Source organism: Lissotriton vulgaris, chromosome 6 (genome assembly GCF_964263255.1).
Source record: "Lissotriton vulgaris chromosome 6, aLisVul1.2, whole genome shotgun sequence".
NCBI lineage: Eukaryota > Metazoa > Chordata > Amphibia > Caudata > Salamandridae > Lissotriton > Lissotriton vulgaris.
The window spans coordinates 1,504,016,520-1,504,030,772 of NC_141694.1; the positions used below are offsets into that span (position 1 = coordinate 1,504,016,520).

The window sequence follows — 14,253 nt, forward strand, 5'->3', positions numbered from 1 at the left end:
CATGAGCCAGACCCAGTAGGAAGGTCCTTAAGCGCTGGGGCACCACCAGCACACAGGCTGACTCAGGCTCAGCGACCTTAGGCTCACTGTACAGGAGATCATTCTCCCAGTAGATCCAATGTGAGCCGGACTGATCACTAGCTGCCTGGTCTGAAGCCTGCTGCCGCAGACCCTCTGGAGAAGGGCACTCTTTCTGCTCCTTGTAGAATTCCTCCCTGGTGGGACCCCCTTCTTGCTACCAATGGGTCAGCTCAGAGATGTCCCCCAGTTCGGCTACCTGCTCCCCTGTAGGCACCGGGGCGTCCCCCTCAAGGTCCGCCTCCTCCCGGTCCTAGGGAACATCAGGGGCCGGTTTCCGCGCCCCTTGCCCTTTCTCTTGGCAGAGACTTGGACCACTGTTTCTGTTTCCAAGTCCTCTTGATCACCCTTTCTGACCGCCATTGACCGAGTGGACACGCATGCCCACTCTGGCAACCCAAGCATCTCCAAGTGAGACCTGAGCTCAAAATCCCTCCATAAGGACTGCTCCAGGACGTTACCTAGCATGCAATCTACAGGCATAGAGGGGCTCACAATCACCCTCAAGGGACCTGAGACCCCCCCCCACTCGAAGGGAACCTGCGCCACCAGACACTGGCGCTCTGAATTGTCCACTGCAGTTACTTTGTGGAATGCCCCTGGGACTACCTCTTTCTCAGAGACCAGGTGACACCGGACTGAGGTCCCACTGGCTTCATTATCTCTGAGAGCCTCTACTCTTTTCCCATTGATGGTCACCCAGGTGCTGTATTTCTTTGTGTTAGGGGCATCGGGTTTCCTGTGACCATCTCACTGTCCCCTAGTGAGACGAGGGTCATTTCTGCAGGGTCCCCACCCTCCTGTGGGTACTCCTCCTCCCCAAGCGCTACACTAGTCAACACCGTGGACTGCCCACCGGTGGCCCACCTGGTCACATTCAAAACAGTTGCGTGGCCGGTCTCAGCAGACTTTCCTGACGAGACCCCTTGTTTCTTATCTCCTGGGGGATGGAAACCTTTACCCTGGGTGTTAGTTTGGGGCCCTTTAGAGAACTCCTGTGTTTTACCCTTGTCCCCCCCACTTTTCTGCTGGGGACCCATCCCACCTTTGGCTGAGACTCCCCCATATGCTTTCCTTTGGACCCTGGTACTCACCCAGCGGTCCCCCTCCATAGTAAGCTTTCTGGGGTCAGTCAGCTTACTATCAACTAGGTGCTGGCGCAGATCTGCAAAATATAGACAAGTGCTCCCATGCAATCAAATTGTAGAGCTCCTGAAAATCTGTCACATTACTGCCCTTGACCCAGTGACCTGCAAAACATATCTACACATTCCAACCAGGTGTTGGCATTGGACATCTTACTGGACATGAACAAATTCCTGTACTTTTCAGGAGTGATACCATACTTAGTGAGTAGGGCGTCCTTCATGGATAGGTGAGGTGATACCCCTTACCCAAAGCTATTAAAGTATCCCTTGCTTCTTCTGGGAAGAGATGCCGCAATCCTGCTCCCCAATTCTCCTCAGGGATCCCATTCATTTGTATCGCTGCCTCATAACCCTGAGACCACCTTTGTATGTCACCCCCCTTCTTGAATTCTTTGCCTACATTCGCAGGGATGTGCACAATCCTCTCTGCCTGTCTTGACAGGTTGCTGCCACCATCTGAGCTGGCTCTACTCCTCTGATACAGCTCCTTTATCCTGAACTCATGCTCTAACATCATCCTTTTCTCCTCCATGGCTAATTTAATTTTCTCTAGTTCTACTGCAACTCTCCTTGCTTCCCGCCTGTCCTCCAGCTCTCCTGGGGACAGGCCACTGCTGCCTGGCCTGGAGGGTCCCCCCCCCCCCCTCTCAAAAGCACATTCACCCTAGGAATAGGCTCCTTCGCCTCTCCACTGAAATCACCAGACTGCTCGCTGGCATATCTGGCTGTTACCCAGCCCCTCAGTGCCTTTTGTAGCTTCTCCTTCCTCCTGGGGCCTCTGACTTGGACTTTTAGGTTTTTGCAAATTAATTTCAATTCCCTAACATTGTTGGATTCTAACCTATCCTCCACAAAGGCAATTTCCAGGGATGCAACAGATAAAGCTATTGATTCAGGCATGATGAAGTAGCGAGTTCAAACTGGCAAGATCAAAAATAGGCCAAAAAGAAAAAGAACCAGTACGTGGCACGTAATGGTCGGCGATATGGTAGTAGTGCACACCAATCACTGTAAGTGAAGTGCAAATGCAAGTCCTATCCTCATCCCTGACAACCAATATTATCAATGGGATTTTTGGTAGGCTAGGGCATGTTGAAAGGCAGGCAGAAACCACCACTCTAGTCAGCGTAAGGGAGTTACACTCCTAAATTAACCCCTGCTCACCCCCTTGGGAGCTTGGCACGAGCAGGCATATCTTAGAGGCAGTGTGTAAAGCATTTGCACATAACCAACAGTAATACAGTTTAAGCACTACAAAAGGACACCACACCTGTTTAGAAAAATATTTAATATTTTTATTTACTTAAGGCAAGACCAAAAATAATAAAAATTGACAATACAGTACTTAGAAATCTTCAGTTATCAAAATAACCTTGAAAAACAGATCCTTAAAGTGGATAGCTCCGCCCGGGGCTATCACAGAGTCGTGAATTAACAAATCCAAACAGTTCCGGCTGACCGTGGCGTTGCGGGCCAGCTACGGTGTCAGGAAGACCTACAAACAGTACCTTTTAGAAATGCAGGACGTTGGTGACCTCTTTTTGAGCTTCCAAAACAACGGCGTCCACAGGCATCGGTTCCGGAAGTTGGTGCAAGAGTCGTCGGGGCCCTCGAAGTCACACACGTTGCAAATCGACCTTCCCTTTGTTGAAGTAAGGAGCGCTGGCGTCTGCAGGCATCGGGTGCTGTGGGCAAAGTGCAGCGGTGCGGCATACAGTGCCCTCAGGTCACGGTGCGAGCAGCGGCTCGGTGGCAGCATCAGATTGAGTCGTCGGTGAGACCAGGGTCGCGGTGCGAAGTGAATGCGGTGCTCGTCACGGTGCAAGCAGGTCGCGGTGCAAGCAGCGGCATGGTCGTACCTGGGGCGCTGTAGTCTGGATTCGATGGTGCCGGCATCAGTAGGTCAAGGCTGCGGTGCGGGATAAGGGATGTGCATCATGTAACTTTACGAGCGATGCCCTCGGACCACGGTGTAAGCAGCGGCGTCAAGGAGGCCAAGGCGTCATCGGGAGACGAGGCGATGCGGAGTGGGGTGCCCACAGGTTGCGGTGCGAGCAGTACTCCGGTGGTGTCGTCGGTGAGACCAGGGTTACGGTGTGGCGTTGCGGCAGTGCCTTCTGCGGTGCCTTCAGGACACGGAGTCCGCAGCGGCGTCATAGACGGCGTTGGGCTGCTTTTTCCTCTGTTGCAGCACAAAACACACAGTCCACAGTGCTGAGGGTAGAAGAGCTTGAAGTCTTTGCTGAGACTTCTTGAACAGGGGGCAAGCTCTACCTCAAGCCCTTGGAGAAACTCACAAAAGTAAATTGCAGAAAGTTCAGTCCAGTCCTTTCACTGCCCAAGACAGAAGCAGCCACTGCAAGCCAACACAGCAAAGCGGTAGTTCCTCCTCACAGTTTCTCCAGCTCTTCTTCTTGGCAGTCTTCTTGAACCAAAAGAGTTCTAAAGTTCAGGGGTCTGGGCCCCAATATTTATATCCCTAAATCCTTTGATCTCTTAGGCAGAGAGTGTCTGTGCCTAGCCAGTACCAGTTCTGCCTTCTCTGGTGTGACTTCCTGGCAGGAGGTGGAGACTGCATGGTCAGAGGCAGACCAAGCCCTTTGAGGTGCAATGAAATCTCCTCCTCTTTCCCCAATTGCAGCCCAGGCCTATTCAGCCCTTTCCTGACCCACCTTGACTGTCTGGAGCCACTCCTGCTCCCCAGCCTTCTGTCATCCAAAACCCAGACAGGCAATCTACATTCCAGCAAAGCCACACGGGATGACTGAGCAAGAAAATACCTATTTTCTAAAAGTGGTATTTTCAAACACAGAATGTAAAAATCACCTTCACTAAAAGATGCATCTTTAGATTCTGAGTTCAGGCATACCTAATTCCCCGGGCCAGTTATGATTATAAGATGTTATAAGCAAACTCCACATTTCGTCCTATGGGGAACAGGTAGCCTTGCAATTGCGAAAAACAAAATAGGCCTTAATTCGCTTTCAGGACATGCCACACACATCAGGGCATGTCCTACCTTTCACATACACTGCACCCGGCCCACAGGGGTACCTTGGGCCTACCTTAGGCGTGACTGACATGTAAGAAAAGAGAAGGTGAGGGACTGGCAAGTGTGTGCACTGGCCAAGTTGACATGGTAGTTAAAAACTGCGTGCAGACTCCGCAATGGCGGGTCTGAGTTACCTTTTCATGGCTACTCTCGTGGGTGGCACAATCCGTGCAGCAGGCCCACTAGTAGTATTTGATTCACAGGCCCTGGCACACTCAGTGCACTTTACTAGGGACTAACAAGTAAATCAAATATCCAATACTGAAAACACCAATCCATAACACAATTTACCACAGGAGCACTTGCACTTTACCACTGATCAGCAGTGAGAAAAGTGTGCAGAAATACTACGCCAGCAAAAACAGAGTCAAAACCAGGAGGTCAGAAAGCAAAAATTCAGGGGAAACACAGCAAAGATGCCAAGTCTAACAGGCCCAGATCTCTGTACTGAGGTGAATGTATGATATTGTTCTGCATTCAGTCCATCAATTGTTCTTTTTGCAAGTGGTAACATGGCTGCATATCCTCAGCTCTACATCTTCCTTCCATCTTAAAGAACACCCCTCTCCCTACAACGATAGACCCAAATACATTTGGCTCTACCCCTTATCACCTGGTACCAGTGCTATAATTTAGCCACTGTTTATAGAGAGAAATTTAACTTTTTTTTAAAAAAAATGCCACTAAAAACAGCTACTGCATAGGGTCTATTGAAAGAATAGCACAATTGAGTAAGCTATAACGGAGCTGGTATAAACCAGCCTTGCCTGGTGCTTGCTGAGAATGTAAGTACCACAAGGGAATACTAGTAGGTGTAATTATCATTTAGTCAAGTCTACCACTGGTATGTTATCAAGCTGGAAAGAAAAAACGGTTGCATTGTCCCATGTCGGATTCAAGAATAAGAGTTATGTAGATCTCTGCAGTTTCGCTAGAAAGCAATTTGTGGTTTAAAGATGTAATCCCTCACAATGTAGTGTGTTGTCTTGTCAAAGGGTCCTCCAGTGTGGATGGTTCTGGAGAACATGAGAGGGGTAAAAGATATTCAAGGGAAGGAGAAAGAGGAAACAGGAAGGGATAAAAAGATGACAGAAGTGAAAAGATTGTCGTATTTCTCAAGTGTTTCCTCCCTGCTTCTTCACCCCTTCATGCGCAATGGAATGTTCAGTTCCCAGGATTCCATCAGTGGTTAACCACAATTCAAATCTGTGATGTCTTACTTGTGGCTGGGGTGTCTGGAAATAAACGTATGTCTTCACCACGTTCAGCTCCATGCGATGATGTCACCCAGCGTTCCCACACTAAAAAAGAGGATGGGATTGCTGAAGGCCGACATTCAACCACGCTGATGCAGTCAGAGCTCTGCATCTGATTGGATGTGCTATTTTCAGCTCTTACGCTTTGAGCTGGGTTGCGGAAAATTGGTGAGAGGACTTCAGGAGTTGAAGCCGAACTACCCTGGTTAGACGGTATCTGTGTCTCTTCCCAGACTGTCATATATGTTTAAAGGAAAGTAATACTCTTGGGGAGTTTATCCATTAGTACCTTGTGAGTCTGCCTGTTTGGGAACCTGCACAGGAATAACTAACCGTCTCCTGTCTGTGCTAAGAAGTTGCGCGAACTTTGGAATAAATGCCTCTCTGCATAATTCAGCCTGTCAGTATTGTGTGAATTGTACAGAGGGAACTTTTTGGCAGAGATCTCCTTCCAAAATTCAAATGACCAGCGCGCTCATCTCTTCACGAGATTTAGCGTTTCAAAGGAAAGGCGTTCCCATCTCTTCACGAGATTCAACACCGCTTCAGCAAGAACAGTGCACTCATCTCTGCACGGGATTCAGCACATTCCATCTGGTTCTCTCATTCTCTCTGAGTGGTGCAAATGTTTACGCACACCATTGTCGGAGGCTACGCAAGCATAGCTAGATGGTGCAATACGAGCATATGATTGCAGTTGGAACACAACTTCGACACTTGGAAAATTCATCATATACCCATTGCGCCCCCAGGTGGAATTTTGATTAGTAATGTGTTGTTAATAAATATTGGGATGGATTTAGCACATAGTACTCTCACACAATGCAAAGCTTTAAACCAGCACACTTCTTTGAGTACTTCTGGTGAACCACAAATGATTTGCAGTAAATGGAAAAAGTTTTCAATAACTATCTCATGGTTTGTGGTCCAAATGTGAGGTTTGAAAGAAAAGTGCCATTGTTAAATTGTTTGGGTGCTGATGGGCAAGAAACCTTATAACATTTACCTGGGCTAGCTGAGGATGATGCAAGGGGTGTAATGGTTTTGAAATGTGCTTAAAGAAACCAGACAACCAATTCACCATCCTGCAGTGATATCGTTTAGGGAAAAGGAAACAGAAGGACGATGAAAGTATACAGGAGTTTGTACCAGAGCGGAGAAAACTAGCGGCAACATGCAAGTTTCTAGCATTACTTGATTAACGTATTTGTGACCATGTCTTGTTCACATGCAACATTGATAGATTAAGAGAAGAATAATATCTCAAAGATGACCCCTCCCCCTTAAGTGACGTTCTTATTGTTTCCAAGCAGGTAGAACACATGTTATCCTGTGTTAAAGAACTGAAAATTGAAGCTAAATATAACATACATGAAGAATAGGGAGAGGTAAATGCTGTGAAAAAAGGAGAGAGTTGTTTAAAACAAATGACCAGACATTTAGAGGGCAATGGTACAGATGTGGAATGTCAGGCCATATGTCTAATTAAAGAGAATGCCCTGCACGATGGCTATATCCATTAGTTCTGGCATGAAGGGACAATTTATTGCATGTTGTAAAAGTAAGATGTATTAAAAAAGAAACAAACGCTCCAGGATATCAGAAATATGTGATGAAATAGCACTTCAGATGGGTGACGCAGATGAGGACGGTCCAAAAGTTATCGTGAAAATAGAAGAAGTTAACATAGAGACAATGTTTGATTCATCTTCTAGGCTATTCTTTCTGAAAAGGTCTTTCAGGCAAAGTTCAAAAATAGAACCCCACTAATCAGAATGGACATACAGCCTGGTGGGTATGGGGTAGGGTGGGCAACCTATAAACAACAAAGTTTACTTCATAGGGAGAATTCAGTACCACGAAAGAGATGTCCAAACAAAAGTATATGTACCTGAGAATGGTGACAGTATTTTAGGTTGGCCCGTCCAAAAGAGCTTAGGAATATATCTAGTCTCTAATGCTTGTCCTCAAATTCAAATACAAACAATCGAAGAAAACTGTTTGGTAAAGAAATTCCCTGAAGTTTTCAGTGAGAAGTTAGTATGCCTAAAAACATACACTCACTAATAAAATTTAAAAATGACTCTACCCATGTAGTTTACAAGGTCCGTAGGCTTCCGCTGAATGTCCAAGATGCTGTGAAAAGAGAGTTTGAAAACTTGTGTGAAAAAGATATTATTGAACTAAGAGAAGCCACGGAGTGGCTAGCATGTGTCGTGGTAGCACTTAAGGCTGATAATGAAATGAAGCTATGTGTGGATCTCAGGGCCCTAAATAAAAAGGTAGTGGTTGATAGATTTCCTTTACCCACAATTTCTAAAATGTTCACAGCTTTAACCCCTTCAGTGTGGCGCAAATTTTCACGCTGTGCTGAAGGTTCTAAGAACGGGCGTGGCCGTGACGGAACGGTTCCGTCATAAGCACAGCCCAACCGGCGCTCGTGACGGAACCGCTCCGTCATGAGCACCGAAGGGGTTAAAGGGGACCTAAATGTTCTCAACTCTAGGCTTAGCACCAGCCTGTTACAAAGTACATCTGTATCCCGAGTCACAGGACCTAACCATCTTTAATACACCCCTTGGAGCTTATACATTTAAATGCATGCCGTTTGGGATAGTGTCTGCTGCCTCGGTGGTTCAAAGAGCCATGTCATCCATGCTAGACAACATTCCAAAGACTTTTACTACCAAGACGATGTATTGGTATGCGGGCCACAAGATCAGAGCACGATGGAAGTGTTGAGTAGGTACTGGAAAAGTTCGAAGAATTTGGATTGACAGTAAAAGCTGACAAGTGCAAGTTTCCGTGCCAAATAATAAAATATTTGGGGCGCAAAATCACCAGCAGAGGTATAGAGTCCAAAGATGAACTTGTAAACTCGATTTTGAACCTTGCATCTCCTAAGAACAAAGAAGAACTTAAATCATTCCATGGGGTGATAGCAAAATCCTTTACAAATTTGCTGTAGAATTCTAACAGAACATTCCAAATGAGAACACTAATAAAACCAGAGCATACTGTGATTGGGATGACAATTGTGAAAAGGAGTTTCAAGATGTAAAATGTTGCCTGAAACATGCTCCCAAATTAAGTTCCTTTGTGCCAGGCAGAAAAGTAATAATAACCATGTATGGAAGCACAAAGGGCCTGGGAGAGGTCTTATTACAAACAACAGAAGAGGGTGAAGAAACCATTGCCTTTGCTTCAAGATCACCATGTGAGGCGGAAAGAAAATACTCCGATAAAGATAGAATCCCTAGCAGTATTCTGGGCTGTACATAAATTCAAGAATTTTGTCTGGGGAAGTGAATTCAAGGTCAGGTTCGACCATAAACTGTTGAAAGAAATCTTTTGGGAAAAAGGGTTTGGCCTCCGTCTCCAGCCTTATCAGAACAAGGATCGTCCATCTACTGGAGTTTGTTTGCTGTGGAATATATCCCAGGAATAGAAAACAAAACAGCTTATTGCCTTTCTAGGCTTATTGCTAAGAATGTATAAAACAAGAGGATACTGGAAGGCGAAGAGGATTTAGCAACACCAAATGTTTGCATAATATCTGATGGAGTAATTGTGGAGGGCAAATAGAAAGAAAGATTAGAAGATAATAAGATTCTTAGGAAGGTGGGACAGTACATCAATGAAGGTTGGCCGTACATGAACATGGTCAAGAGTGAATTCTGGGCATATTGGTGTGTGAAAGACAAACTGCCAGAAATGGATGGCTGCCTATTTAGGGGAACAAAGCTAACTCCCCCAGTGGGTGTACATAACACACTCATAAACATGGCACATGAAGGCCACTTTGGAGTCTCCAAAACAAAAGAAAGGCTAAGGATGGACTTCTAGTGGCCAGGTACGGACATCCAAATAGAAAGGTTCATAAGAGAGTGCATGTTGTGTAACTCAATTGAAAAAGTTTTAGTCGCAAGAAAATCTCCCATGTATATGCGCACGCTCCCATATAAACCATGGAACGATCTGACCATGGACATAATTGGTCCTTAATCTGGAGAAATTTCAACACCATATATAATAGATTGAATGGATCTCTATTCCAGATGGCCTGAAATTAAGACTGTACCTGACACTAGCACAGAGAGCATCATAACATTTCTAACTGATATTTTTGCAAGAGGACTACCATCTTCAACCCTGACAGACAACAGAGTACAATTCTGCAAGAAAGAAAAGCAGACGTTTATGGAAGAAGACGGCATCGCCCACTTACGTTCGGCATTATACCACCCTGAAACGAACTGACCTGTGGAACCTTTTAATAAATGTGTAAAAGAAGGAATATAATTAGCAAAAGCAAACTACTAGTATTGGAAAACGGAAATATTCAACAGACTCAAAGCATTCCACTTTTCACTAAGCCAAGACACGCTAGAAACCCCATTTGAACTGTTAAACGGCAAGAAGCCACATTCACAACTAGGTCTGGCTTGGATGAAGTGACATACAGGTTGGGTAAATATCCATAACAGGCAGCCCTGGAGACAAGGTAAAAGAAACTCCCAGAAGTAAGAAAGGAAACATACAATCAAGACCACCACACCAGAGAGTCTAATGTTCATGTGGGAGACTGGGTGAAAATATAAGTCCAGGGGTGTGTGTCACATGGTCAAAATTCTCAAAGGCCATGTGAGTAATAAAATTGTTTTGCAACGCCATTAAAACGGAGGATGCAGAATATAGAATCTAGGCAGGGTAACAAAGCTCAGTTACTCTGCGGTCAAGGACAATTCAAGTCAGCCACCAGTTTGGGAAAGTAATAACAATAGCAGTATGTCACGTTTTGGCATACAGTCTGGCACTGACCAGAAATTACAGAGTACTGGGAAGCGATCATGCATGCAATATCACGAGTGACGGGGGTGACGATTCCACCAGAACCGAAAAGGTGTCTGCTTAACATTTGGGAGCCCACATCATGCGGCTCAGGAATGGGTGACATTGGGCATGGTAATAGCAAAATGAAATATAGCACATCTATGAGGCTCCAGATCGGCCCGACCCTTAGAAGATGGTGCCAGGACATGGACGGTGTAATAGCAGAAAAATCTGTATATCTGTTTAGGAGATGCCCCAAAAAGTGGACCCGGGTGTGGGGAGGATAGAATAGATACCGGAGCAATATCTGCGTACCCCCTCAAGAAGAATCTGAGTCCGAGGGGAGTGACTGAGTAACTACCCAGATCAAAATGTTGGGTGATGCGATCGATCTAGAAATGTAGAGAGTGAAGGGTGCAAAAGAAAAACCCCGAAAATGTACTGTTGAATCTAACAAACTGCTGCTCTGAAACTATGGTTCTTGCACTATGTTGTATGCAAAAATGAATATAAGAAATTATGCATCATTGTATAACAAGAGAAACTGTTAATAAAAAGTTTTTTTTCTTAAAAACAATAGCAGTATGCTAGATAATGAGACCCACATGAACAAAGGAATAAACAAACATCCCACAGGCGAAATCCCATCTAGAGTGCGGGCACGACCCATTAGGCCACCTGAGTGCTTGAAAGACTATGTCAGGGCGTGAAACCCCTTCTTACCCATAGGCCTGCCTCAGGTCAGTGTTACATGGGAGATTCTGGTTAAAGGAAATGTCAATGAACTGTCCTCTTTCCTATCCATAGTCACCTGTTTCAATTTTGGACTAATTGTACTCATGTACATTACATCAATATATATCCAGTAGGTCATGTACTGTTCTGAATGTTCACATGTTCACCCCATTACCAGAGTGTTCCTTTTTCCTTCCCCTCTTCATGTGTCACCTCTCCCTGCCCTCTTCACATGTTTTATTAAGAAAGGGGGATGTGTGGTATCTCCCAAGTGTTTCCACCCCTGCTTCTTCCCCCCTTCAAGTACAATGGAATATTCTGTTCCGGGGATTCCATCAGCAGTTAACTGCGATTCAGATCAGTGTTCTCTCAGTTTTGGCTGGGGTATCCGGCAATAAACGTTTGTCTACACTATGTTGGGTTCCTTGTGATGATTTCGTCCTGTTACAACAAAGATGTATAAGACAAATGAATCAGAGAATGGGTAATATTGATAAACAATGAAAGGGCTCAAGAAGGGTTAAGGAAGGAGGGAAAACAAACATTCTCTATAGTCGCAGGAAGATTCCACTGCACACAGATCTCTCCTATGCATATAACCTCCAGATCCCCCTAGCTTGAGTGCTATTACAAAGCTTAGCCTCGAGGATCCAGAGAAAATATTTAGATATTCAGACCATTTCCTTTATAAAGAGATGTAAGATATCCTTTCTTTACTATGTATTATTTTGTCTAGGTGGCAACTAAAAGTGATACACATTTACACCAGAGAGTGATATCGGGGTTCATGTTATGCTCTCTAGTATCTCCGCTTGAATGATCCTGTTGTTTGGGGGTCGAGTGTTTCTACTCTACTGGTGATTCATATCCCTATTCTATGAGTTCCTCATTTATGCACTCAGATTCTTTCTCTTGGGATGGATTCACCTTCCTCTATTCTTCAAGGCATTCAAAGGATGGTGATTCCCTATATTATCAGGTTCCCTAAGGCGCTGAGATTCGAGTCGCCAACTGGTGCGAACTTCCTTCTGTCAGATTTTCATCTTCCAAGCACAGCAGATGGGAAGAGTTCTCCTGCTACTGCATAACCAAACTGCACATTATTTCAGTTTCTCTACGTTTATGTGTTTCCATGAACTATCTTGAATGAACTCATCTATGCAATTATTTAGACCTACCCAGATGGTTAGTTGGTTAGATAGATAGGTGGGAACAAGGGGGAGAGGGGGTTAATCAGTAAATATAGATAGTGAACACATCTGGGCATTACTCAAAACCATACAATTAGCCTAACCAAAATAAAAGAAATGTATCAGAGTTGATTTGAAAAGGAACTACAGAATAAATGGGCATGCAATGTACTCCGTGTCATATTGTATTAGTTAAAGTTAGTTGTTTAGATTTCTACTGTTTACAAAAGTTTCCATCATTTTGTTGCGTGAATTGCAGGTCACATACTGGAGAAAAACCGTACATTTGTGAAGACTGTGGAGCTTGTTTTGCTGATAAAGGCAAACTAAATGGCCACAAACGAACTCATACAGGTTAGTGTGACACAACTGCATATTGTTCTTTTTTCAAAAATGACCCCATGAAGTTTTAACAAATCATTACAGTCAACAAAAGACGAATAAAGCTCCTAAAAAAAAGTAAGGACTAGATTTAATGTCATTGACCTCCTGAAAGGCCAATAATACATTTCGCATGTGTCACACAGCCTACTGTCTTCCAGCCAATCATTCCTCTGCTGCCCATTGACCTAGCCTAAAATTTGCTGCATTCTGTGACCGTTTCCGGAGCAGTCCAATACAAGCAGTTAAGGACTGAATTGTGAGGAAACCTTTCTGCTCTTAACTTTTCGACCAATGTGCTAAAATGTTAGTAATTTACTGCTACCAGGCATGGCCAGATTCCTATTTGGAGGCTGGGTTCTTAACACTGTACTTCCAGCTGAAGATGTGCAAAGTGGAACCTACATGGAAACTGTGCTCCTGTGGATGTGATGCACGCTGATCCTTTCCCCATCCTCCACATGTCTAACATGCATGTAAGCGCTGAATCACGTCTATGTCATTGAATACTTGTTCCTTTTCTTATTGGCCGAGCGTGACAGCCAAGTCTATAGGACTGAGGCAATGAGCGGTGGAGGCAAAATCATGGGCAAAATGTTTTATTTATGTGTTGGTTTTGAAAACAGATAAATAAATGGCATTATCATTTACAATGCCAATAGCTTAATCTCTCGCAAATGCAAGACCTATTAGATTTGCAATGCAATAGGTCGCATATTTACGCGGGTTTGAGCTATTGACATTGCAAATAACATGTTTTACTTATGTTTTAAAAACACACACACACAGCCACACACAGAGCCACACACACAGAGCCACATACACACACACAGAGCCACACACACACACACAGAGCCACACACACACACACAGAGCCACACAAACACACACAGAGCCACCCACACACACAGAGCCACCCACACACAGAACCACACACACACAGAGCCACACACACACAGAGCCACACACACACACACAGCCACACACACACACAGAGCCACACACACACAGAGAGCCACACACACAGAGAGAGCCACCCACACACACAGAGCCACACACACACACACAGAGAGCCACACACACACATACACAGAGCCACATACACACACACACACACAGAGCCACACACAATCTAGTCGTCATAGGAAGAATAAAGTATAGGATCCTGTTAGGATTGAGACGTCATAGATAAATAAGACTGACGAGTATTATTGTGAATGTGCAGTATTAATGCCTTCGCCTCAAAGCATGCATGGTGCATAACAGTGTACATTCTGCTATGTGCTCAAGACCAAAGCCCTCATCTCTCAATGCCACTCACGCAGGCCCTCAAGCTTACACCAGTATCCCCATTGCCTTATCCCATTATCAATCATCCAATTTGCCCTATTGCCCCGCAACTCTTCATCTTTATCCCTAGCTACCTCCTCTATGGCGCACATCAGTACTCGTGCAGATGTGTGCCCGTGCCTAAGAAGGAATGTTTGAATGTTATAATCATGTAATGCACATACATGTACATGTAAGTACACACCCGTGCTTATTTACAGAGACAGGGGGTGCGACGCGTGGGTAGATTT

The 14,253-nt window shown here is 44.9% G+C and overlaps 1 protein-coding gene across 1 annotated transcript in view; it reads left to right on the forward strand.

The window, feature by feature from the left end:
- The window catches only part of LOC147709066 (uncharacterized), a 152,147-nt gene that overhangs the window by 87,654 nt on the left and 50,240 nt on the right, over positions 1 to 14,253 (forward strand). The window contains 1 exon segment of the mRNA XM_086927672.1: positions 12,552 to 12,646. Within this exon segment, the coding sequence (XP_086783798.1) occupies positions 12,552 to 12,646 (95 nt within the window).